This window comes from Pezoporus flaviventris, unplaced genomic scaffold (genome assembly GCF_033815535.1).
Source record: "Pezoporus flaviventris isolate CSIRO_AGI_PZ_B2104156 unplaced genomic scaffold, CSIRO_AGI_Pfla_v1 ptg000078l, whole genome shotgun sequence".
Taxonomy (NCBI): Eukaryota; Metazoa; Chordata; class Aves; order Psittaciformes; family Psittacidae; genus Pezoporus; species Pezoporus flaviventris.
In genome coordinates this window covers 10,006,603-10,030,547 of record NW_026892626.1, presented here as the reverse complement: position 1 = coordinate 10,030,547, position 23,945 = coordinate 10,006,603, and the positions used below count along the sequence as shown (strand labels likewise).

General features: G+C 42.5%; 1 protein-coding gene across 6 annotated transcripts in view; it reads right to left on the bottom strand.

The window, feature by feature from the left end:
- The window catches only part of XYLT1 (xylosyltransferase 1), a 192,751-nt gene that overhangs the window by 14,203 nt on the left and 154,603 nt on the right, over positions 1–23,945 (bottom strand). For 5 of the 6 annotated variants that reach the window (XM_061474258.1, XM_061474260.1, XM_061474262.1 and 2 more), the window contains 5 exons: positions 21,604–21,684; positions 8,606–8,822; positions 6,359–6,535; positions 4,036–4,298; positions 354–549 (listed from right to left, as the gene is read on the bottom strand). In XM_061474258.1, the coding sequence (XP_061330242.1) occupies positions 354–549; positions 4,036–4,298; positions 6,359–6,535; positions 8,606–8,822; positions 21,604–21,684 (934 nt within the window). The remainder of the gene's footprint in view (positions 1–353; positions 550–4,035; positions 4,299–6,358; positions 6,536–8,605; positions 8,823–21,603; positions 21,685–23,945) is intronic. The other variant, XM_061474259.1, reaches the window with a different exon arrangement.

The window sequence follows — 23,945 nt, the reverse complement described above, 5'->3', positions numbered from 1 at the left end:
GAACTGCAGAAACACGGCATTTTATCCCAGGTATCTCTCACAGCACTCACAACAATCACAGTCACAACATTTTTAAGTTACTGAGTGCTTTTTACAACATCAAATGCCTTCAGTTTGTTCTTGAAATAAGAGGGAGTAAGGAAACTCACTAACACAGTAACATAAAAAGTGAATGTTGACTACAGATAAGAACAGGCAACATGATTTCCTTCAATGAAGAGGATGTACATTATGCTAGAGAGCCACTCTCACCTAAAAATGACATGGAAACACAGTTTCCAAAGGCTGCTGAAGTAATACGCAACCCCTCCTGAGGCTGCTGACATTGTGCATGCACAGATACAAATACTTACCTCTGAGAACTGCAACCTTCCAAAATCACTTGGTGGACTTGCAACCTTGAAGACTTTCTTGGGCATCACCCAGGTTTCCAAAGTCTCCAGTTTGCTGACAGCCAGGTTGGTTGCGTGGTGTCTGATTAGGAAGCCTTGGAAACGGTCAGCGAGGAAGTAAAGGTGGACGGAAACTGGATGGCCCATGGGGTAGTATCTGTAAAACAGCATATACACATGCTCATCAGTTACACAAGAGAGACATGAAATCTCCATTTACTTGGGGCTAATGGCTTAAGAAGCATTCATTTCAACTAGAAAATTCACCACTGTACATTAAGAGATCTCAAATGTGTTCATGACACATTATCAAATATGCTTAGGCTGTTCTGATTACCCTGAAACATACAAAAATGTTACTACGAATAGATGCTCATTTAGAACACATTCACAGCCCAAAGCTCATCAGGAGATACGTCTGTGTGCCAGAAAACGCCCCTTCCTTATTAGCTCTTCTGGGTAAAAAGTGCCACCCAGAGATACACTTTGTTGGGCTGCAGCACTGTTGGTTGGGATAAACGACGCTCAAGAAATGTGGCTATCGCTCCAAATCAGCTGCCCTTTCGTTTTCATCCCTTTTTGGGTGTTTTGCCTTCAGCAGGATTAGTCCCTCCGGTGGCCTGGCTATGGCAGGGCCCCTCGCTTGCTGCGGGACAGCAGCAGCCTGGGGACAGCAGAGGGTGCTGTGCGGCCGGGCACGGCTAGCTCATGTCCCACTCCATTCCCTGCACATACATCGGGTCCCCAGCAGATACCCCTGCATAGATCCGATTCCCAACTGATTCTCCAAGGGCAGTGCTCTGTAAGGTGGCACTGCAGCAAAGACACCAGGTCCCCATTTTACGTCTCCTTTATTTTAGGAAATAAACTTCACATTCCTCAAGGACTTGAAGTTGCTTTTCCTGTGGATTTTTCTCCTCATCATTAAAATAAACTGAAAAAAAAGGTCAAACAAACAGGAAAAACCTCACATTGGGAGGTCTGGAAGCCTTCAGCTATTGTTCGGATTTAAAGACACTGTAGTTGCAGTTTCAAATAATTAACCTTTATGATCAGTTGTCCGCTGCAGTCTCAGAAACATCTCAATAATGTTTGTCAATATATGGATGCATAAATAATTAAAAACATTATTCAGAGCTCCAAAATTAAATATTTTCCTATTTTACAGCACTGGCATTAACTGTGAAACAAGTGTGTTTACAACACATTTAAAACCAGCCACTATGACACCTTCCCAGTCCAGTCAGCTAAGACTGACTCCTCAAGCGAGTTACCACATCTCAAGACATGGGCACTAAGAGGAGCTCACCAAGAAGGACATTCCACTACATGAAACAAGCAACGCCCAGAAGGACATCTCGAGCTTGGGAAATAAACACAAGACAGGGTACAAACAGGGGCAGCAGTGACGGACTGAGCAAACACGCAGCAAAGCTCTGCAGCCAGTACCAGCAACAATCCGACTTCTGTTCTGAGTACTGAGACCTCCTGTTTTATATCTGTGCAGCCGCAAATATTTACAACACCCTTGAAACAGGCTGAGTAAATTGTCTCTTGGCAGCAGTGAGTAAAAATGTCTAGAGATGGAAGAAACGGATTAAATCTCAATCACACATTAGGGTGGCTTCCACTGATGATGCTGATAAGCAAACTCATTTGGTACCAGAGCATTCTGCAGGGGGGGCACCGCTTTCTGAGGCCTTGTTAGAAAAGTATGCACGGCAGCTTCTCTTCCAACAGCCTGCTGGGCCGCTGCGGGTGGCAGCATGGGACTGACACCAAATGTGATCTGAAGCCGTAGAGGCTTTCCTCGCAGTGCCTGCGGCAGTGTGAAATGAGCTGGGGTGGTGGCTGCACTATCAGCTAACTTCATGCTGCTTTTAGCCCTAACAGCAAAGGGAATACTGTCAAGGTGCTCAGCCCAAATATCTCTCTGCCATTACTGTGTTAGACATACGCAAGAGCATGAGAGGGAAAGAGGGAGTGTATATATGCACAGACCTAGAAAGACAACATAGTATGAAGAGAGATGTGAATCATAAACCTGAGGATTATCCACCTTTTGGTGATTTAAACTGGATGCTGACTCACAGTGTTTTGAGGGGGCTCAGGAAGGTATGAAAATGAACCCTCCATTCACTGTCACTGTTTGCAATTCCTCCCTGCACTGTTTCATGAGGCTCCAGTCTACTGTAAAGGAGCCATACTTTATCCTGGAGACAGCTGCAATCAGCAGTGGGTGACATGGCTTCCCTATCTATAATCTGGGCAAGCTTGAAAAGCACCTTGAGTTCCTGTGCAATGAAAACCTCCCCAGAAATGGAACTGATTATTGATATAAATCATCATCAGAACACTGGCAAAAGGAATAAGCACAAAAGTAATTGGCAAATTATTTCAGTCCTGGTTATACATAGCTCCCACCATCCTCTCTGCTGGCTTTGCTCAGCAGGACAAATGACCCAGGACTTCTTTAGGTTTGCCCTTATTTCATATAAGGAAGGCATGCTACTAGTGATTATTTCTATCTAATTGTTATTGATCTTTCATTGCTTTGCACTGGTAACCTTTACTGGCAAAGCTGTAATAGGAATCTGGATCACTTATTGCCACGTCTTTCTAAATGGGAATTGCTCAGCACTTCCATGACTAAGTAGTAAGGTCAAGGTGCATTCAGTTCCCTCTCGAGCACACAAGAGGGGCAAAGTCCATCCGTCAAACCGCAAGGAGTGTGTTCAGTATTTGCTGACTTAGACTGTGTGTGTCTTCGATTAGGATAAAAAAGGCAGGGTCCAAAAATACATTCTGAATCAGGTATTAATAGACTGTAAAGTAAGATGTCAAAAGATGAACCCTCTCTGCTTTGAATGTAAACAGCTTCAGACATCTTTGCAGGCAGCAAACATCTACCATGAGGAGAGACTGTGAGTCTAACTCCAGGAACATTTCCTTCAAATCCCTTTTAGACTAAATCCTTCTTTGCTAGGCTTATATGTGAAAAAGGAATCTAGAATATAGGGGAGGTTCTCTTTAAAGAATAAGGACCTTTATTTGCTATATTTATCCATATGAACATTTTATTTACTTGATGCTAATGGATCCCACCAGTTGCAACGCTTTTGGCACAGACAGCTGTACCAAGCAGGCAAACTGAGCTCAAGCAAGTAGTTCTCTGTACTCCTTGTATACACCCAGGGGAACAAACAAGCAAGGACCATTAACCTGCCTGTGTTCAGAGTAATTCTGAAATCCTGTCCTCTGCTTTTGGTAAGCATAATAGAGGTGGACATGACCTCTGCTGCAATCACACAGAGAGTTTCAGGAGCTGCAGGTATAATACACTTGCTAAAATTAATCAAGAGAAGGCAGCAGTGGGGGTAGCACCGCCCAACTGGATCCTGTCAGTCTCCATCACGCTGGAGAGGAGCTCCTTGAAAGTGCAGCAAGCAGGTCACATAATGTCAACCCTGAATAACCAATGCTTTTTTATAAGCATAAATACTCCTTATAAGCACCGTACGTTGGCAGCTGGCTGGTCCTGTCTGTGACTACACACTCCAGCCAGCAGCTGAACCTCTGCCAGTGCTCAGTGGTCCTGGCTGTGTCCCCTGAAACACCCCAAAACGGAGAGGCTCAGACTCACCGGCAGCTGTTGTCTCCGGCAGCATGGAACGAGGTCTCGGCTCTGCGCAGGCCCAGGCGGGAGAACGCGTGGTACATGGTGAGGGCGACATCGCTGAGGGTGTGCACGCCGTCGGGCTCATCGTACACATTCTCCCAGTAGGACCGCAGGCCGGGCGTGCCGGGTGGGTAGTTGCCGTACAAGTAGTAGTCCAGCTGGCCGATTATCTCCTGGTTCACCACAGCTTCAAACTTGCGGGCAAAGAAAGTTGGCCTGGCAGTCTGCTGTGGTGATGTGGAAGGAAAAAACACTGGAGTGAGCTCCCGCTTTCAGACATGACACTTCGTCCTAAGAAACGGGTTGGAGTTGAGGACATGAACTGGTTCTCTCCATGGTCAAAGGTGACTTAAAAGGTCATCTTTATGACCATTTGTCATTGAGAGTGTCATTAAGATTCACATAAAAGCTACCTAATTACTCAGCAAAAATACAGGCAAGCCAATCCTTTTGTACCATCAGCCACCACCCGCTGCCTTGCTCTGGAAGGCTCTTTGTGTGCCAGAGAGGTGGGAACACTCTCTAAACTACCACGTTAGTCTGGAGATGGCGCAGCAATGGCATACGTCATTAGTGGTCAGACAGGGAGCAAAGTCCTGTGGCACCGGGGCTCAGGAGAGGCAGAGCAGCATTACATTTGTATGGATTTGCTGCTCTGAGGTGGTAAGAGGACTCGGGGAGAAGTGACATCTGTGGCAGAGGTTTCTCAGCTTCTGACTGGTCCTGTGTAGAATCGTCGACTGGTTAGAGTTGGAAGGGACCTTAAAGATCACCTAGTTCCAACCCCCTGCCATGGGCAGGCACACCAGTATCGATTTTTTGCTTTGCACTTGACACAGTCTTGGGTACAGTACTGGTTTGTTTGCTACTCAACTACCATTAGCTTTTAAAAAGCCTTTGCTTTGCCTTGCTCGTATTTGAGCATGGGTTCTGAGATCCCAGGAACTCAGAAGTGCCCCAGATGGTTGAAAAATTCTTCTGAGGATGCTGAAGTTTACTCTGAGATGGCGCATGCTGCGGGCTCTCTGATCTCCTCCTCTGCAGCTTGCTTTGTGCCTGTGTGGGAACTGCGAGCGAGCCGTCTGGTGCCACACGTCTGTCTGAGGGGCTCTCTCATCAGGCGAGTGTCAGAAGTTGCCATCACATCTATTCTAATTTGGAACTTTCCCTTGCAGCTCAGTTTACCTGATTGTTTTGTGAAATGTCACCGTGGGTTGTTTTCCCAGCCTGGAGCAGGTCAGCCTCTGCACGCTGGCAGTGGTTTCTGAAGACGTGCCATTTATTCTGTGCTGGAGACTTTGCTGGGATTGGTGTTTGGGGCAGCAGAGCCTCTCTTAGATAATGTCTGATTTGCTCTTTTTGTGAGTGCCCGTGTCACTGACTTCAACCGTGCCTGGTAGGCAACACATTACAATAAAGAATAGATCTCTGTTTTGGAGCAGTCATCATTTTTGTGCTGTAGGGTAGCACATTCCCCAGCCCACACAAAGCCTGAACAAACATGCTTTATGCAGGGAACCTTGAGGAGCTGCAGGGATGGAATTGCAAATCTGGTGCCCTTGAAACAAGCAGTTGTTCATTCTTATTAGGAGACACACAGGCCAGATACAGTCTTGAGACTGAGTGCACCCTTGAGCACAAGGATTTGCTCTCATGTCTGCCTTGAGGAAGCTGTATCACAAAGGAACCAATTAAACTTTTTGAGGCAGTCTTGCCAAGCCTGGGTGATCAAAACCTCATGACTCTGGCCTCCAAAACCATGAGATAAACTTAAATATAATCACGTTGATGAATATGATAACAAAACCCAATTTGCCTTGTACTATGTAAGCCTCTAGCAGGCACTCCAGCCAACTGCTAAGCTTATTTCCAAAGATGAAAAACACTGCTTAACAACAAAAGCCAGGAGCTTCATGAAATCATGAAATCACCTGAGCCGCAACTTTGGAAAAAACCCTTTGCAGTACATTCACAAGAGTTACCAAGTAATATTGACGCAGTGAGAGATGTGTCAAGCTTCCCTCCTTTCTAGCAGAGTAGATCTACCAATGCCAAGTTGTTCAGAGCTGTGACCCTGCCACACAGCAGTACATCTCAAGGGCCCAAGCACAGGAGAACCAATCCTTTACTCTCCTGAAATTAAGAGCAGAGCTTCCTCACACCTCTTCCTCCACCTTGTTTGGTTGTGTAAAACTTCCCTTCCCACTCCTTACTGACAGCTCTCCACATCCCAGCAGAGAGGGAAGCACTTCTTTGCAGGTATCAGAGAAAAGCCTGGTTCAGTTACCTGGAATCGGTGGAAGTCTGCTGGTTTGAAGTCATTCGGTGAACACCCACACCAGTCAACGATGTGCTTGTACTGACACTTGCAACCGAGTTTACGGTTCCAGTTCGTGATGCGCAGGTTGTTGTCCACCATGGTGTCACAGTATGGGCTGTTTTCCAGGACGGTGTGAAAGAAGGACTGCAAGAAAGAGCAGATAAGTACAATCAGCTCCTCAGACTTCCATTTTTCTCTTTCACTTCACCCCATGGGCCTGAGCTTAAGGAAGGTGACTTACTTTCTTTCAAAGTGACAAAATCAACAAGCTCTATCATTCTGCTACATATGAAAAGCTCTCTACGTGTATGCACTCCATATGGCATGAAAAAATCACAACATGCTACAGACCCTGCAAACTGTAATAGCAGACAGCTGAGGCCTTTCACAATAACGTGGCATAGAACAGTTGCATTTCTGCAATGACCAGCTTTGGGCATTGGGAGTCCAAAGGACTTCAGGAAAAGCACCAGAGCCAGCAATTATTTTGGTTTTATTTCAGCTGTATGAGCAATTCTAAGAAATTCCCATTATTTCTCCTCTGTAAGTTACACTCTGGTCTAGCAGATTTAGAAGTGTTTTTCTGAGCAATGTGTTAATGATGTATCTCAAGTTGATTCCTAAGACAATTCTCAAACCTCCCCCATCACCACAGTTACTATGAAAAAATACAGTTTCAGAGAGCTCTTCTGTGTTGTCTGTACCTCCAGCACTCTGAAATGCATTGCTATTTGAATGGCCTTGTTCTGAAATACACGGCTCACCCCAGGCACCAGAATGACACTCTGCCTCCTGCAATTACATCCAAAATCACGAGTCTTTATTTGCAGCAAGGAATTCCTATTGGGCTACCTAATTATATCATCATAATATCAGCCATTACATAAATCATGTGTAATGGGGACTGATATAGCAGGTTAACAGGTCAGTGAAGGCAGGGTGATTTTAAGAAACCAGCTACGTATCTTGCAAAGAAAACTTTCTAGAAAGAAGCTGTGGAATATGATAAAATTTAGACCTGTGAGAGATGATTTTTGAAGCAGTGACTTCTCTTTAAAATCAGTAACAGTAAGACCTATAAATAACCAGCATAACATTAGCATGGCTGGCCACCAAATAATCCCCCTACCCTTTTTAATGTTAAATGACAGCCCAGTGAATATGGATTTTATGCTTGAACCGTTTGGTTAAACCCATAAAGGCATCCATTCTCATTCAAGCGAGAGAAAAAAAAATCCCTACCCAATTACCCATTGCCCTGTGTCCTTTTGTAACGATACAGAAATTTCTCCTAGATAATGGATGAAAAGGTTATCAGAGTTGAGAGAAAAGGTGATTTTTAACAGAAATGGGATTAAAGCAAGATTATTCAACATGTGTGTGGAATAATAAACCCCTATCAAAAGATGACAATCTCTGCGCTCCACTGCAAGCTAATGAGCCTGGATTTGCATGATCAGTCTCATCAATCCCTCAGAATGTTCGGAGGCCACTCGTGAGGCAAGTTACCATTTTAAAGAGAGCCATGAAGTCCTCCTTGGGATGGCTGCACGTTACATACCCTGGGAGCAGGGTCTGACAAAGCAGGGGAGCGATGTACCTGCTGAGGCAGGTGTAGCACAGCCTAACAACCCGCCAGGCTCTGTGCTCGACTTGGAGATAATGCACATCTCCTTGACACACTGCTGCACCGTAGATGAAAACCCACTGTGGTGTGCATTCCCCTTCTGCATCAGTTGTAGCCAGAGCGATTCCTGAGTGATGTAAATGATTTGTGACTATGCCTTCTAGCTGAGTTTTGAACAGAACAATAAAGCTTTGTTTGCAGGGGCTTTATTTTTAAAGAAAAGGGCTAGATAATCGCAAGGAAAGCTACTTATGAAGACAATCCGCCATCTCTAACAGTTTTCAAAGGCTTTGTGGAGGAACAATTTGCAAGTAAAGGGCAGCTGGATTTTGGTTGTTCAGTAATAGATTAATGTGCTTGAAAGTATAAAACAAAGCCACTCCTGGCAAAAAACATCCCACAAACAAAACAAAGCAACTAAAAACCTGCGAAAACTGTTTTAACATTAAAGGACTTACTTGTCATGGGAGTAAAATTCTCATTACTCACCAAAGTCAGGGGAAAGCCCCTCTCACTTTGATGATCTTTGGACAAGCACAAATGCTGCAGTTTTGAACACAGGGAGGGACTGCACTGAATTCACCTACCTCAGCCGGAAGCAATGTGTAAGAGTAAAACCTCTTCATCTTTGTGACGAGATCATCATTAGAGAAAGTGACGTATTCCACAAACTTCCTGTTCAGGAGAAACCAGTCTGACCCTCCATCGACTGCAATTCCTTCTGGGATCCTCCTGTCCCCTAGGCGCCACATGTGGGTATCACATTCCAGGAAAAGTCGATCCAGTCCTTGCTTCCTGATAAATCTGAGGGATACAAAAGCAGTCATTGAAAGATAATTTGTATTTCGTTTTCACCACTAACTCTTAGAAATAAAGAAGCTACTTTCTCAAACGAAAAAGGTCACTCTTACATTTTTTTTCTACTCAAATAGAGGTTTAATAAATGATTGATCAGTTATATATTCAGTTATAGAGGCAATGATCAACAGATTACTTTTCAACATCCTTTACACCTTCTGCTGTCCTAAAGACAGAACCGTGCAAGTTACAGAGCTGTATGGCATGAAACCCCATAATGTTCATTAACTCTTAACAAACTGCTGCAGAACCACCAGAAGATGAACAGGAGCTGAACACAAGCTGGGTGATAGGCTTCTGCCTCTAAGTAAATGCACAGGTTTTGAAAACCCGCCAACTGTACATAAAGGTAAAATGACCAATTTTTCTCCTATGTTATTATTACTTGACTTTTTTTTTATTGAGGTATCGTTAATTAGGAAGAGATTCAATTGCATTGCTTTCTGCTGTAGAATGAGTATGTTATGTTTCCTCCATTTTCAAGTCTATGGGAACAACGTTTTGCTATTGCCCTGAATAAGAGGAGCAACTGACGAGCTGTAAAGTTATGGAAATGAATTATCCAAGACCAATAAGAAAAAAAACCCAGAAGAGTTGGAAAATCAATCTGTGTTTGAAAACACTTTGTACTGGATGCCCACACACGTTTTGAGACTGTCTGATCCAGGTTTCTATTTGTGATTCCATTTTCAGAATTGTTTCCCAGAAAGGGAAGCGGGACAGCCATGAATTAGCACATGCCTTTTGCAAGGGGGGCTGAGAACTGTTATTAACAGGGAGTTGGTGTGCTGAACACATCCCACATGTTCTGAGCAATAATAAATGCTAGCTAACCAGACCATTATAGTTAAGTAACATCCACAAGAGCACAGATCTCACTGCAAGAACAGCAGGTAACGAGAGCTACAGCACTTACAGTGAGGAGGACACTGTAAGCCCTGTGTTTCCTTCCTGAACAACAAGAACAGCCTGAAACAACAGAGATACACCAGGGTTCTTAGAGATGTTTTAGGATTAGGAAGTCAAGAAGACAACTCAATGGTTCTCAGACACAAGCCACTGAAGGAAGAGGAAAAGAAATAGAAGTTAAGGAACAACACCAAAGCTGTGTGGCAACATGAGTGTTAACCCCTTAGGCTACCTCCCTGGCTAAAGTTTTGTTCTCTACCACTTAAAAGACTGAGATGCAATGATGAAATGGTGCATATTAATTTTCAAAAGGCCCGTAAATGCCTGCAGGGCCTATGTTCTAGTGATAGCTGTGTTTCTTATCGCTGTATGAGGAAAGCAGTCCCCTGTTAACACAACAGTGCAGAAAATGCGTAGATGAGAGTGGAGAAATTTTTCTTTCCATGAACAAGTTTCTAATTTCATGTTCCATTATGAAGGATAATAGAAAAGTCTTGCAATTTTAATGCAGTGCTCTGGAATGTAATCTTCAAATTCAATATTTATGCAGTTATCTCCAAATCAAATATTAATGTGCCTGAAAGTTTGGTCCTTTATTTATTTCCCTTAAAACTAAATGCTCATTCAAGTTAATTATTTTAAGAAAATAATAGAATTTTATCGACCATATTTAAATAGGAACTCTATTTGGGTTTTGGTAGTGGGGAAGGGGGGGCTACTATGAGAAGCTGCTAGAAGCTTTCCCTGTGTCCAATAGAGCCAGTGCCAGGTGGCTACAAGATGGACCTGCTGCTGCTGGCCAAGCCTATCAGCGACCGTGGCAGCACCCCTGTGATAACGCATTTAAAAAGAGGAAAAAGTTGCTGTGCAACAGCAACTGCAGCTGGAGTGAGAGTATGTGAGAGGAACGGTGCTGCAGACCCCAAGGCCAGTGCAGGGGGAGTCCTCCCCTGAGGAGGAAGGAGCGGCAGAGACAACACGTGAGGAACTGACCACAGCCCCCATTCCCTGTCCCTCTGCACCTCTTGGGGGGAGGAGGAAGGAGAGAATTTGGGAGTAAGGTTTAACCCTGAAAGAAGGGAGGGTGGGGGGAAGGTGTTTGTAAGATATGGCTTTATTTCTCATTATCCTACTATGAATTGATCAGAAATAAAGCAAAGTTTTATTTATAAATGACACCGATTTCCCCAAGACAAGTCTGTTTTGCCCATGACAGTAACTGCTGAGTGATCCCTTCCGGTCCTTACTTTCACCCACGAGCCTTTGGCTGTATTTTCTCTCCCCTGTCCAGTCGAGGAGGTGAGTGACACAGTGCCTTTGGTGGGCACCTGGCTAAAGTCCTTTTCCATGGAATAATTTCTTTAACTGCTATCTCCACCAATTTATCACCCTTTACCCTCATTTTCAAACAGAAGTTTCTTTGACTGCAACAGAAACTCCTAAACCAACTCCCCTCACTGACCATTTCAAAAACCCCTCTACTTACAACCCCCTCAGCCTGTATTACCTGCTAGGGCTTACAGCTGGCTAATAGCAGAAAGCTCAATTATACAATTTCAGCTTTACTGTCTAAAACTAGCAATAGGAGAGTATGGCCACACTGAATATGAGAAGATCCCAGCAAATCCAGGCTCACAGTTTCATGTTTTCCAAAATAGTGGACAGGCTCTTTTTTGTATACAAAACAGTTCTATGACTTTTTAGAGCTACTAGCTTGGACAAGCAAATCTCAGCATATGAAGTGAAATAAGACAATTCTTAGGAGCATGAGTGTATTCAGTCCTAAAATCCTATACAACATGGTTATTAAAAGAAAACTAAACGTACTTTCCAAACATTCATCCTCCAGCAAGGCAGCGCAGCCCAACTGAAGAGCAGCAACGCATTTGGAGACCTGCAAAGAGATGACTCTCTAGCTAATGCTTCTTGAAGCCTTCCTAGAAACATCATACCAGGTTTTAAATACCAGAAACAACAAGTAGGAAGTAGGCATTTCTCAAAAGGCTCACCTTTACTGGCCCTGCTTCAGGCATAGGCATTACATCTAAACAGAATAGCACAGTAGCATAGCAAATGCTTTATTTTTTGTCTATGAAGCAACAATTCATTCAAGGGGCTTTGAAGACACAGCTTTCTATTGGGCAATTGCTTGCTATCCATTTATGTTCCTTGGGAGCCAGGGGACCAAGAGTGTTTTATATCTGCTAGAAGCTAAATGATCCTGCCTGCAGAGGCAGAGGTTTGCCCTAGCAAGCCCAGGCTGCACTGCTGGCACACAGAGACCTGAAATGCAACCAAAGAGGAAAGGGTGGATGAAGCTTTTATCTTCCATCCAGACTCTCTTCTAGGATGACTGATGCTCCTAGCCAATTGAGCAATAGAGATTTTGGCACTCAGGGAGGCAAGGACTTAGTCTAAGCCTACTGGATATTTACTGAGGGAAAGGTACAATTTGTATGCCATGTAGATCTTTTCAAGAAATCAAAACCACTCAAACACTACAGACATCTTATAAAGATTCTTGATTAGCCATCTAACAGTTTTGCAGCAGCCACCTCTGAAAAGAAGAAGATGGAGGGCAAACGCAGATCCTACCCATTTGTTTCTAGTCTCATCCTATATTTCATTAGTTCCTAGTTATGCTCAATGTAATTCCAAACCAGTGCATTTTATAAAGGCATGCCAAGCTTCAGAGAGAGCAACGAAACACAAATAAACAGTGATTTTTCCCTCAAGTCTTTCTTTCTGGGGTTTTACAGGACATCCAGCAGGTAACTCCCAAATCAAAGTACAAAAAACGGATTAGTAATAGCATTTCATTTGTCTTAGTCTATGTGGAAAAATTCAGGTGCTTCCTGGCAGGTTAAGACCAACACACCCCTGGCAACTGCAAATGTACTTGCTAGGACAATGACCTGACAGCAAGATACGGTTAGCCAAATACACTGGAGATTGCCATCAGATGAAGACACTTGACCTTTCTCCCGATGCAAGACAAACAACAGAAGGAAAATAATGATAAGAGACTCAACCAGGAGAAAATAAAATTAAAGACTAGGGCTAAGAAAAAGCACGTCATGTTACATTTATGTGATAGAACACTCCAGCTAAGACATTTCATGCTTACCCTTAAGCAATTTTAACTCTTCCTGAAAAGCCTCCAGTTTTGAGGAGCCTGGATTACACTCACAAGTAAGCAGCGAGCATAGCGTAACATGAATGCGTATCACCAGCTGAGCTCAGCGATCAGGCAACGTGCGAAAGGTGCCATTTACGCCCTGACTGCGTGGATGCAGCCTCGGGCTTTACACAGTTCCGCATGGTTATTTTTATACTTTATGTTAAAATCCTACTGCCTACAGCACATGATGTGTCATCCATCTCTGAGCATGGATAGTTAACTGTCCAGACAGCTCATGAATGCAACCCAGCTCAGGGAACTCCTCTTACTTTGTAGTGTAGTTAAATATTTATAAATGCATTTCAGATGAGGACTGAATAACACATAAAGCGTTTGTAAGATGTTTAGCACATGCTCCTACAACACGAATATAAACACACAGCTCAAGCCTTCTTGTGATATGTTTTAACGATAAATAAATATTGCTGCACAGTTCATTAGTATCAGCAGAATTACCACAATCAAGGAGCACCTCCTGGATAGTTTTCTGAAAGCGACACTGCCTACCACAGCAACTCTGAGGGACCCCCAGACCTGAATGCTCACACTTACACAGTACGTAAGACAGGGTTCGCTGGTCCCCATTTTCTGACATCTATGAGTGAGTAAAACTTCTTAAGCATCAGAGGCTATCAGATTGCTAAACATTACTTATCAGCAGCTTTGTCACTAAAAGGTTTTTGACTGGAAGGAAGTTACTTTTTAAGGTGAAAAGGTTTCTTCCTAAATGTTTCCTGTTTCTGGCTTCTTGCCTAGAAAACCTCTTTTCAACATTTCACTGCTGACCAGGTCCACCTACGAGGATCTCATCATCATTACTCACAGTACAAGAACTATGAATAAAAGTGAACAATGTATCAGCAAAGCAATTCATCACAAATCAAAAGTCAATGTTAAGCAACAATCTTCAGAGCTTGGACCTCCACTAGTACCACATCCACATTCTTCTTAATGTGCGTGGACAAACTGCACATTGCTTTGACCCGATCTGCTCCTCCTTAGGCAAAAACTGAAGAAGTCAGCCAATTTTGGTGGGAAAAGTTAAGTAAATATTTTTACAGATGAGAATATGAGAGGCTCTTGCCAGCAGTGTTTGCACAGCCACCTTGGAAACACTTACTAGAGTCAATCAGTCAGGAAGCATGTAACAATAACGTGCAATTTAGGTGACCAAGTAGAAAGCACAGAACTGTAATTTGACAATCTTGAGTGTAGCAGTTGCAACAAGTAATTTGTGAGCAATCTCTAGGGTACAATATATCTCCATAAACCAGTCACTGAATAATGCTTTGTAATAATCAAGTTCATAAAACCCCAACCTGAGCAGCTTCATTCCCTGCCCGCTGCAGGCCAGAAATCCTGGCCTCCCCTGAGTATGTGATGAGTTTCCAGTTGACTGTGACACAAGCCTGACTTCACCACATTTCCAAAAGTAACTCTATGCTATGAAGGGTTACACGGTATTTAAAAAACCCTTAAATAATTAACAATTGGCTATTTAAGAAGCATATCTATGCTATACCAGATAAACATCTGTTTTCTAAAGCTATGATCTTGTGGTATGTTTCCCAAGATCTCTTTTTGTTGTGCCAAAAGCCTCCAGGGCTGACCCCTCACTCCCAATACGGAGCCAACGCTTTAAAAGGAGAACAATGTCAAAAAGAAATAGCACCCACTTAGTCTGTAAAGATGAAGATTTCCTGCCAGTATGACAGGCAGCATGCAGAAAGCACAGAATGCACAATTCCTGCTGTTTCAAAAGCCTATGAAAAAAGCCTCAGTATAGATTAAAATGACAGGAGAAATGAGGGAGAAATAAAAATTGTACCCCGCTTTCCGATGTGTTTAAACTGTGGCATCCTGAATGTAAATGTTATGAGGTTAAAAGCAGAATTCTTGTTATCTTTAACTCCCTTAGTCTGAAAAAAATACCATAAACACAATAGCATCCTAACAATCCCTAAAGCTTTAACGGCAATGCACAAACATCAATAATATCATAACAAATTTCTCTCTTGACTGGATTTGCTATAGCAAGATTGGGCTTATGTCTCCTGAAAAAGCCAAACCCATAAGCACACAAACTGAAATGTTTTTAGGAGCTTTGTCCACTGTGCTGAATGCTCAGAAGTTAACAAGGAAGTTAGGGAAATCTTGCTTTCAAAGCACTATTAGTGTTTGTCATTTGTATCTCTACGTGCCCCACAATAGAGAAGGTCACCAGACCTCACTGAGCAGCAGAGCATGGCAGGTATGTGAACAGAGGGGTGCCCAACCCTGCACCAAACTCCTCAGTGAGGACACCACAGGCTCCAGCCTCGGCAAGAGAGGGATTGAATTCAGAGCAGAAAACACAGGTGACACAGCCACAAAAATTAAGCCTGCATGGAGACATGCAGTGAGTGACATTTTCTCCTGCAATTTCTGTGGGTCTCCAGGAGCTGGGTAGCAAGTCATTGTGAGAGCAGGCAGCACTACTGAAAGGGTTTTCTGATGGTCCATGTTACCACAGTTGTTTCCAGTACATGTTTCAACAGTTTTATGCTCAGCGTAAAAGCAAATCTATGGCAGAGAGCTGGTCTACTGCCACAAAATATTCAGCAATATAAGGTTTAGATCATTCACAGTGTAGCAAAAATGGTACAGGATTTTGACTGGCTCTTTCAAGTTACAAGCCTACCTTGAAACACTATATTAAATGTTGCCCTTCTGAATCAATAGCATCTTTATGGAAACCAGATGTCCATGGCATTTAGGGAATTCCACACAAGATGCTGTCGATAGGCGCTGAATACACACATTTTACTCATCTCTATATGGACATAATTAGATTTTTCAAGCTTACAACAGGCACCTCATACTGTACATACTTTGTTTCTGTGACTTTCATATGTAATTTTCTCAGTATATCCATTTAATGACTTAGTCACATCACACTCTTGCATTATGTTTAGAAGAAATTCCTTATGATTCTTTCTTCTTGCCCACCTTTTCCTAAGTATTAACTTCCGCTTGTTTTGAAAAAATCTTTCCATCTTCTGGAAATGTCTCTTTCAGAAGAAGTCTTAAACCCCTTAATATTTCTTAAGATTTTAATGCCACAAGTCACAGAGCAAACTCTTAAAGTGTCCCCAAAATAAAAACAACTCTAAAACTATTTTTAGTTGCAGGAAACTTGCAGAGTCTATTTCTGACTCTACTAGGAATTGCCTTGTTTTGACAAGAGTTCCATCCAGTCCCTTGTGAGCACAAGACTCGAAAGGAACTTTCAAAGACTTTCCTGTGGGTTTCTTTCCACCATTCCTCACTTACTACATCTTCTAAGAAACTGGAACAGCTTTTACAAGGACAAAAATGTAATGGCTTCCTCTCATGATCAGGGAGGCCACAACTCAAGAAATTTTGTTTCTTTTTATATAAAATAAGCAAGACAGGGAAAAAACTGCAAATGATAGCGTGCAGAGATGTAGCATGAATTCACCACAGACAGACTCAATGGTGAGAAAGCTGGCATTTTGCCATCTGTTTGTCTCCATTAACTGTCTTCTCTAGATGAGATTTCTTGTCCCCTTACCTGCTCTTCTTCCCAACACCCACACAACCAAGCAGTTTCTGACCTGGGAATGCTGCTGAGCCTGAGTGGCTGAGAAAGAAGCCATCTCACCTATATGATGCTGCTGCTGGAGCAGCTACAGCACATACTATTGCTTCAGCCATGGCCAGATCACAGCTGCAATGCCAATGGACACGCACTGCAGAGGACACTTGGGTGTTCACCACAATTGTATTGCTGGGTATTTCTACTGTGCTTACTGTTTCTCAGGATCTGCATACCAGACGACTGAAGAAAGAAAAGGAAATGGAGATTCAAACTTTCCAAGTGATCGAGGGCAAGTGTGAGTCACTTGTATGAAGATTCTCAAGTTACTAAATCAGGCTATTGACCTGAAGTTAAAACAGGGCTAACAATATCTGTCTAATTTAGAAGGATGTTCCTTGCCATAATCAATTTATAAACTATTTCAGAACCTCAGATGAAAGGACACAAATGTTACTATTTATACCACTGAAAATGAAGTGTGCAACTCAATGTCCTTAGATAACAATACAATTTTTGATTACTGGTACCTCAATTTTCACCTCCTTCCTAATTCCCGTCTCACCAGTAAGTTATGGCTACTTCAAACCTTCTCACTTACTGCACCTTCCCAAACTGGTGGATGATCTTACTTGCATACTCTACCAAGGCCAAAACCCATCCTGCTTTGTCCCATGTCAAGACATACCTCTATTTTTACTGCATCTTCAACCTAGTTCTTTTTTCTTTGCATTGACAACTTAGCATGGTTTTCCAAAACCAAGCAGAAATAAAAGCTGTAATAGAAGGCAAACTGTCAGGCTGAAGCAGTAACGGCTTTATGGTTCCCCTAACGCTTAGCATAAAGCAATAAGGAACATTTCAAAGTTAGCTGTAATGTAGAGTGCAGTCTCTTTGCATAGAAGATGCATGTTACTATTTCAGTTGCTACAGCTGACATACAACTGTTGGGCTGAACTAGTTACAAGCAAAAAATAGATCTTCTTAGTCTGCCTGCTTCAGAATACTGAAGCGTTTCCAAAAAATTAACAAAAAAGTGTGGCTGAGGGAAATTTAAGCCAAGTATTTTACATGAGCAGCAAGCTAAGGGCTGCTGGGAGCTAAGTGGTTAAACTATTCCAACAGCAGGGATAATGTATCAATCTTTTCCCTAGTATTTGGGTACTTACTGGACAATTCATCAATGCAATACACAATAGCATTTACTGTATGATCCATTTTCTAACCAACCACCAAACTACCACCAATCCAGTGTACAGGACGCCAATGAACATGTGCTTCAGCGGAGCAAAAGGCCTGTCTGGAGAGGTGAGGAAACAGATATGCATCAGCAGAACTCGGCTGATAGAGGTGGAGGTTTTGGTAACATGCTACAGTCCTCCAGGAGTTCAGGACTCTCCAGCCTCTAAGAACTGGGATAGGCTTGCCATGCTCATTATTAAAAGCTGTGCAGTTCAGCAACACCTCTGAAAGTACCTGGAACCCGGGAGCTAGAAAGGGAACAACACAACTGCAATAATAAGGAGACAAAAACAGCACAAGAGAACTCCTCAGATACATAGCAGACTTCTAATGGCCTTTTCTTTAGCAGTCTGTAGTCTGCCTATGAGTTCTGGATTCCTCTAAGATGTAACAGCAGCCAGCCTTTCGTATGTTTACATTGCTTCCCAAATGACTACTGTGGCAAGGTTTCTATTAAAAAAAAACCTTTTTCCTGCCTGTTGCTGAAGATGTCACATTTGACTGTCTTTATATTTGATAATACATCAGCCAGGTGCTGTTTCTGCCAAAAAATGAAAACTTCCGAGTGTTCCAAACTGTAACAGCTTATACAACTACTGGGTTATTCTTTTGCTTTTAATAGTCTGGGACACTGAAAAGAGGAGAAAATGTAAGTGTTGCGCACTAAGCACTATGTAACGACTCCAGCCACTGTATGCAATTTCATTTCATACATCCAGCTAAAGAAATAATGCTTCTCCAGCTGAGTTAAGGAAGATTTTCACGTCCATTCCCTTTTCAGAAGCCACTAAAGGAAAATCAGAGCGATGTGCTTTTTAATGACTTTGGCATAACTAAAAGAAAACTTCGCTCTATAAAGGAAGCCTGGTTTCTCTCCTTATTTGGCAGTAAAACATGTGCTGATTGTGAACATGGCTTGAATACAAAGTATATTGTAATTGAGCTGTGTAAGTATTTCGGTTTTAAGATGGTACTTCTAATCTTTCTGTTGCATGATCCGATGACTTAAAATTCAGAGTTTCTAGTTGTTTACAAAACAGACTTACACAATTGAAAAGCTTATGGCTTAGGAGCCATTATTCACCCACAGATTAAAATATAAAGCAGTAGCAAGGGTTATACATTGCTTTCAGTGATATTTAAATGTGAAGCACCCTATTATTAGATCACGTTTTGAGAAAAACACCGCAAAATTACTATTGTACATGGGCGGCATTCAGTCTAGTCCAGTGTCCTCTCTCTTATTATCACGGCTTCAACTAGCCATTTTAAATGACAACCCCTGTTCCAGCCTGTTTTGAGATAGGATGTCCCATGGGAGTTTTCTCCTATTGCCCAATATCTTGGAGACTGGCCTGTGCCCAAAATCCTTTCCAAAAGCTGCCTTTTGTTTGTTAAATTTTTGTGGCCAAAGAGGCTGTTGCTTCTCTTGCTGACCTTACTAAGCTCTTGGCCATACCATTCCCACCACGGGATACTTCTTTTCCACAGGGCTGTGACAAGGCAAAGCAAATGGCAAAATTTAAAAACTACCTGGAAAAATCAATAGAAAATAATAATCATCCCCCACTCTTAAATGAACAAGTCACCAAGTCTGGCTGTGGAAATTCTGCAAGCAAAGGTCACAGGAGGCTGAGAGAATACTGTAAGGAAGCATCACTACCTGCCTCTTGTGCTCCTCTGTGAGCATCAGCTAGAGGCAGCAGGACAGGTAGGCCTCTGGTCTTGTTTCACCTGCCTGGGTTCATACAGAGGATTTCATCATTCTAACTCCAGGGTTAAACCTCACTGGCACAACCTAAGCTTACATACCTTGGGCATAAAATGGAAGCCACCTGAAAACCGTGTCAAATGGGCAGAGCAGATGGTAGATTTACTGGTTCAGACAAGACTCAGTTACTGAAACACTAAAACTGAAAGATCAGGCTGGAGATCCTCACAGTAGATACGATTTCTCTCTCTACAAGTGATTGTAGAGCTGGAAGATCACCCACAACACAAACTGAGGGCTAACAGCTTTTTGATCAGCTTTTGACACCAATGGAATGATTTTTTTACCCAATACCAGTATTACTCAGAGGTTGCTGGAGCTACTGGCTTGAAGCTGTCCTGTTGCCCTGTCTCTGTGGTTATCTGGGCTAGGCAGGAGGACGGGAGACACTATGTCCCTGATAGAAATTTTGGGGAGCTGCCAAGGGGTGATGTGAAAGGAATCGTTCATCCAGTGGGAGCGCTTACAGGATGTAGTGACTACGCAACCACAGCAGACAGGGATGGCAAATCTGCGCTCCTGTCCCACATTATGTTCCCTGATGCAGAAAGAATTTATGGTAGAAATCCAGCAGAAAAAACAAAACACAGCGACATATTGTAGTAGGCTAAAATGTATTTAATTGTTTATATAGTCAAAGGGAATCACTGAACTAACAAATGGGTTATTATTCCTGTGAGGAGATGACAAGTGGCACATTAGATAATTTCATTATTATATTAATGCCAGATTAATGTGTTTAATTGATTTAAATTATTCTAACCCAGTTGAGGTTGGCATGTTTAAGCCACCTTGATGTGACATGTCATAATTCATTATTTTCCTTAGCCAGCTCAGGGAATTTGAGAAGAATCAGGAGCACCAGAGGAGCAAAGAGGCATAGGAGACCAACTGCTTTTCCCTGGTTGTGTCTCTTCCCTTTCCTACAATAACTCTGCTGACGATCACTATTACCAGCTTGAATTCAACCTGCCAATCACTCTGACACTGCATTTCCCAGGCCAGAGACTCTCCTATGAAAACTGTTGACTCAGATTCTCAGATTTAAATATTATTTCTCACAGTATTATTTTTTATTACCTGCTGTAGAACTTCAGCATGCACAAGATGAATGCTCATGAGGGCTTAATTTAAACAGGAACATGCCTGAATTGACATATCTAGTGGTAAGAGCAGCCAAGAAGTGAGAGAGACCTGTGTGTTATCCTACCTACCTGCTGCACTGAAGATGCAGCTCAGTGGGTCATATTCCCTATCCTTACTATCTGAACCCAGCCTTAAGAGTACGCTGGACATTTTACAGAGTAAAGAGATGGGCTGGTGACCCAAGAAGAATAAAACACTATTTTTAGGTTCAAAGCCACTGGGACTCAGCACATGAAGTTGCTGGAACTGTTGCGAAACTGCTGTTATGGTCCAAAACTATCAATAAAGAGGAAAAGACCACTGCAATCAGATGGGAAAGATCTTCCACCTGCAGAGGTTGTTTAAATCTTTGGAAACATGGTGTTTGGACACTGCTGCTCCTTCAGGCCGCAAAGCTGTAAGTCTTAGTGATGCACTGTAGGAAACATAGCACATTCTCTTCTCTCCGAGACCTGTGCAGGGTAGATGAACAGGGATGCTGATTCAAGGACTCCAAAATGCTAGCACATCATGCTACCTCCAGCCACCATCACTAGCATATTCACCCTGGTGTAGGCTCCCACAGCCTGCAGAGATGCTCTGCTCGCAGAGGGCTTTGCTGCAGACCCCAGCTAGTGCAGGTCTTGGTCTCCAGTGTGGCTGGGACTGACAGAGGCAGGGAAGTGTTGCTGTGTGGGGCAATAACTACTTGGCAATTACAGCTGTGGGAATGAGCCAGTCTGGATGAATAGACAACTGTCCTCAGGAGAGAACTTCTTCCCCATTTGCTTTTCTTTCCTGGGCTAGGGATTTCTTCATTTGGCTAATGCTGGAAAACCATCACTATGCAAAAACTCTCAGTGCCATGGCTAAAAATCAGCTGAGGGAAGGGCCAGCTTACCTTGCATTGTCCCTCCCATGTGATTTCAAGAAGTTCATGTCACGATATCTGGACAGGAATGCTACTAGCTGGTCATTTGTCCTGCAAGAGAAAGAATACAGAATGCATAAATTACAATGTGAAAACTACTATGTCTAGTGTAATTTATACACTTACTGTTCTCATTTGGGGACCGTCCACAGACTCTGTGAAGAAGGCAGATGCTAAAAAAACTTCCATTCTGCTGTTGAACTTCACTGCCTCCCTCAGGAAAGTGCACTTGGGAAGAAGCTCAGCTTTACTACATCACAAATTTCCTATCAACTCTTGGAAGATTTCTCTAAGCATTGTAACAGAGTATGTATTAATACTGCTCAGCACTTTCAAAGCATGAAAACCCAGCTGTGAGATGACACTGATAGTCCCATTTTACATGCTTTGCTAGACTTTTCCTAGGGAATTTGGTTAAGCATCGATTGGTATTTTATTTGTTTTCATCCTTGTAATAGAGAAGAGGCCAAGGTTGAAACACATAAAGCAAGGGAACTTGAATGTCAAAATGCAAATATAATTAAGAGGAACAAAGGAATTCAGAATTCAGAAGATTAATTCCAATTAGTATGACCGGCAATCTGATATGAGTATTTTCAGAATTTCAGCCAACATGTCCAAGAATGTTTTTATGCTTGACAGCTTTTGTAGTGTGTTATTTCTTTAACAATGGAGCAAAAATGTTCTCTATTTATCTAGGTCAGCATATTAAAGAAAACAGAATAAATCATATTAAAAAGATCCTCATCTCCTGAGTTGCATTCAAAACCACAACATTATAGATACAGTACCATTTAAGCAATGATCTGCAATAGAGCTGGTGGCAGAAAAATGAAAGATAAAGCAGCTGTCAACAGTACTGTATCTTGAAAACATTTTAGTATTGTAAGCCACAGATAACCAAGTTAAACCACAGACCTGTACAAAACGCATTTAACTTCTGGGCTCAGGCTGCAACAACTTGGAAATGTTACCAGCCTAGTAAACTATCTTCATAATCATTGATTTTATCTGGACCAAATGAAATACTGGCCTATCAACCAGCACGAGCGTCCTTTAGGAGCCTGAGACCCTCCTCCTATGCTCACTCATGTGAGCTATAATACCTCCGAGGGTCAGACTCTGCATCTCAATTTGGCAACCTCAGAAAACTGCTTTCTGTATAGTAAGCTGTGCAGATTTTCACGTTTGCTGCTCCAGTGGTTCTCCATCTTACTGGGATGAATAGGCATTTAGTGAATTTACTTAGCAATGCTTCCACATGAAATAGTTTCAATGGCCGACATCTTTGAGTGAGTTTCTAGGCAAAAGCTGGCACGCAAAGATGATCTTTAGAAATATAACTGAGTTTAGAAGTGTCTGAGCTTTTATTTCCTTACAGGAAATTAATCAAATCAAACGAAGTAACAATCCGCACCACTCAATAAAGCATCATCATTTCTTGATTGCTCACCAACCTGTGTTTTGCTGTTCAGCAGTGTTCTAACAAGTCTATTTGGACTTGGGGCTACAAACTTTTCAATGCGTCTCCCTTTTTAGATAATACTTATAAATGCCCACATGATGTTTAGCTCTCACAGTAATTACTAACTGACATTTTCCCACTTCCTGAAAACACTTATGGTGTCCTGGTCCTACTTTCATTTTTTTTCCTCCTTGTCAATTAGGTCTGCTTCTTTTCACGTGTTGACAACATAGAAATAAACCATCACATTTCCAACTGGTACAACTTTCTAGTTATTTGACATTTAGATTTATGTGGTCAACCAATTCTGCGCTCAGCACGGGAGCACACTGAATTTCTATTAGGCTTTCATTCCAACTGCTTCTTCTGGCCCCAATATCATGAGGATGCTGTGCATCACCTCCGAATTCTTCCACCTCATGACATTAAAAGCAAAATCAAAGGTATTGAACACGCCATATATGCTAATGCAATTGCTAAAATCCCCCTCACCTTTCAGAAAGCTTTGCCTTCAGGGGTATATTTCCTAAATGCCTCTGGCACAGATTGCTACCACACTTCTTCATACACAGTGGCAGCAGGGTCTCTACATCATTGCAGTGCCTCTGGCATCAGCTATTTACAGTGCCTCTGGCATTCCTTCTGAGGAATACTAAAGACATGGGCCTATTTTTTCTCCCTAAGTAAGGCAACAAAACCTGAGATTTTCAGCTGAAGGCATCACTGGGAGCAAGATCAACTCCACACTGCCAAATTAAATTCCTCTATAGCTCCACAAATTTCAGGGATAATTCACTAAGCATAAATCTGGCAAAAAATCTTTTACCAACCATCACAGTATAACAGA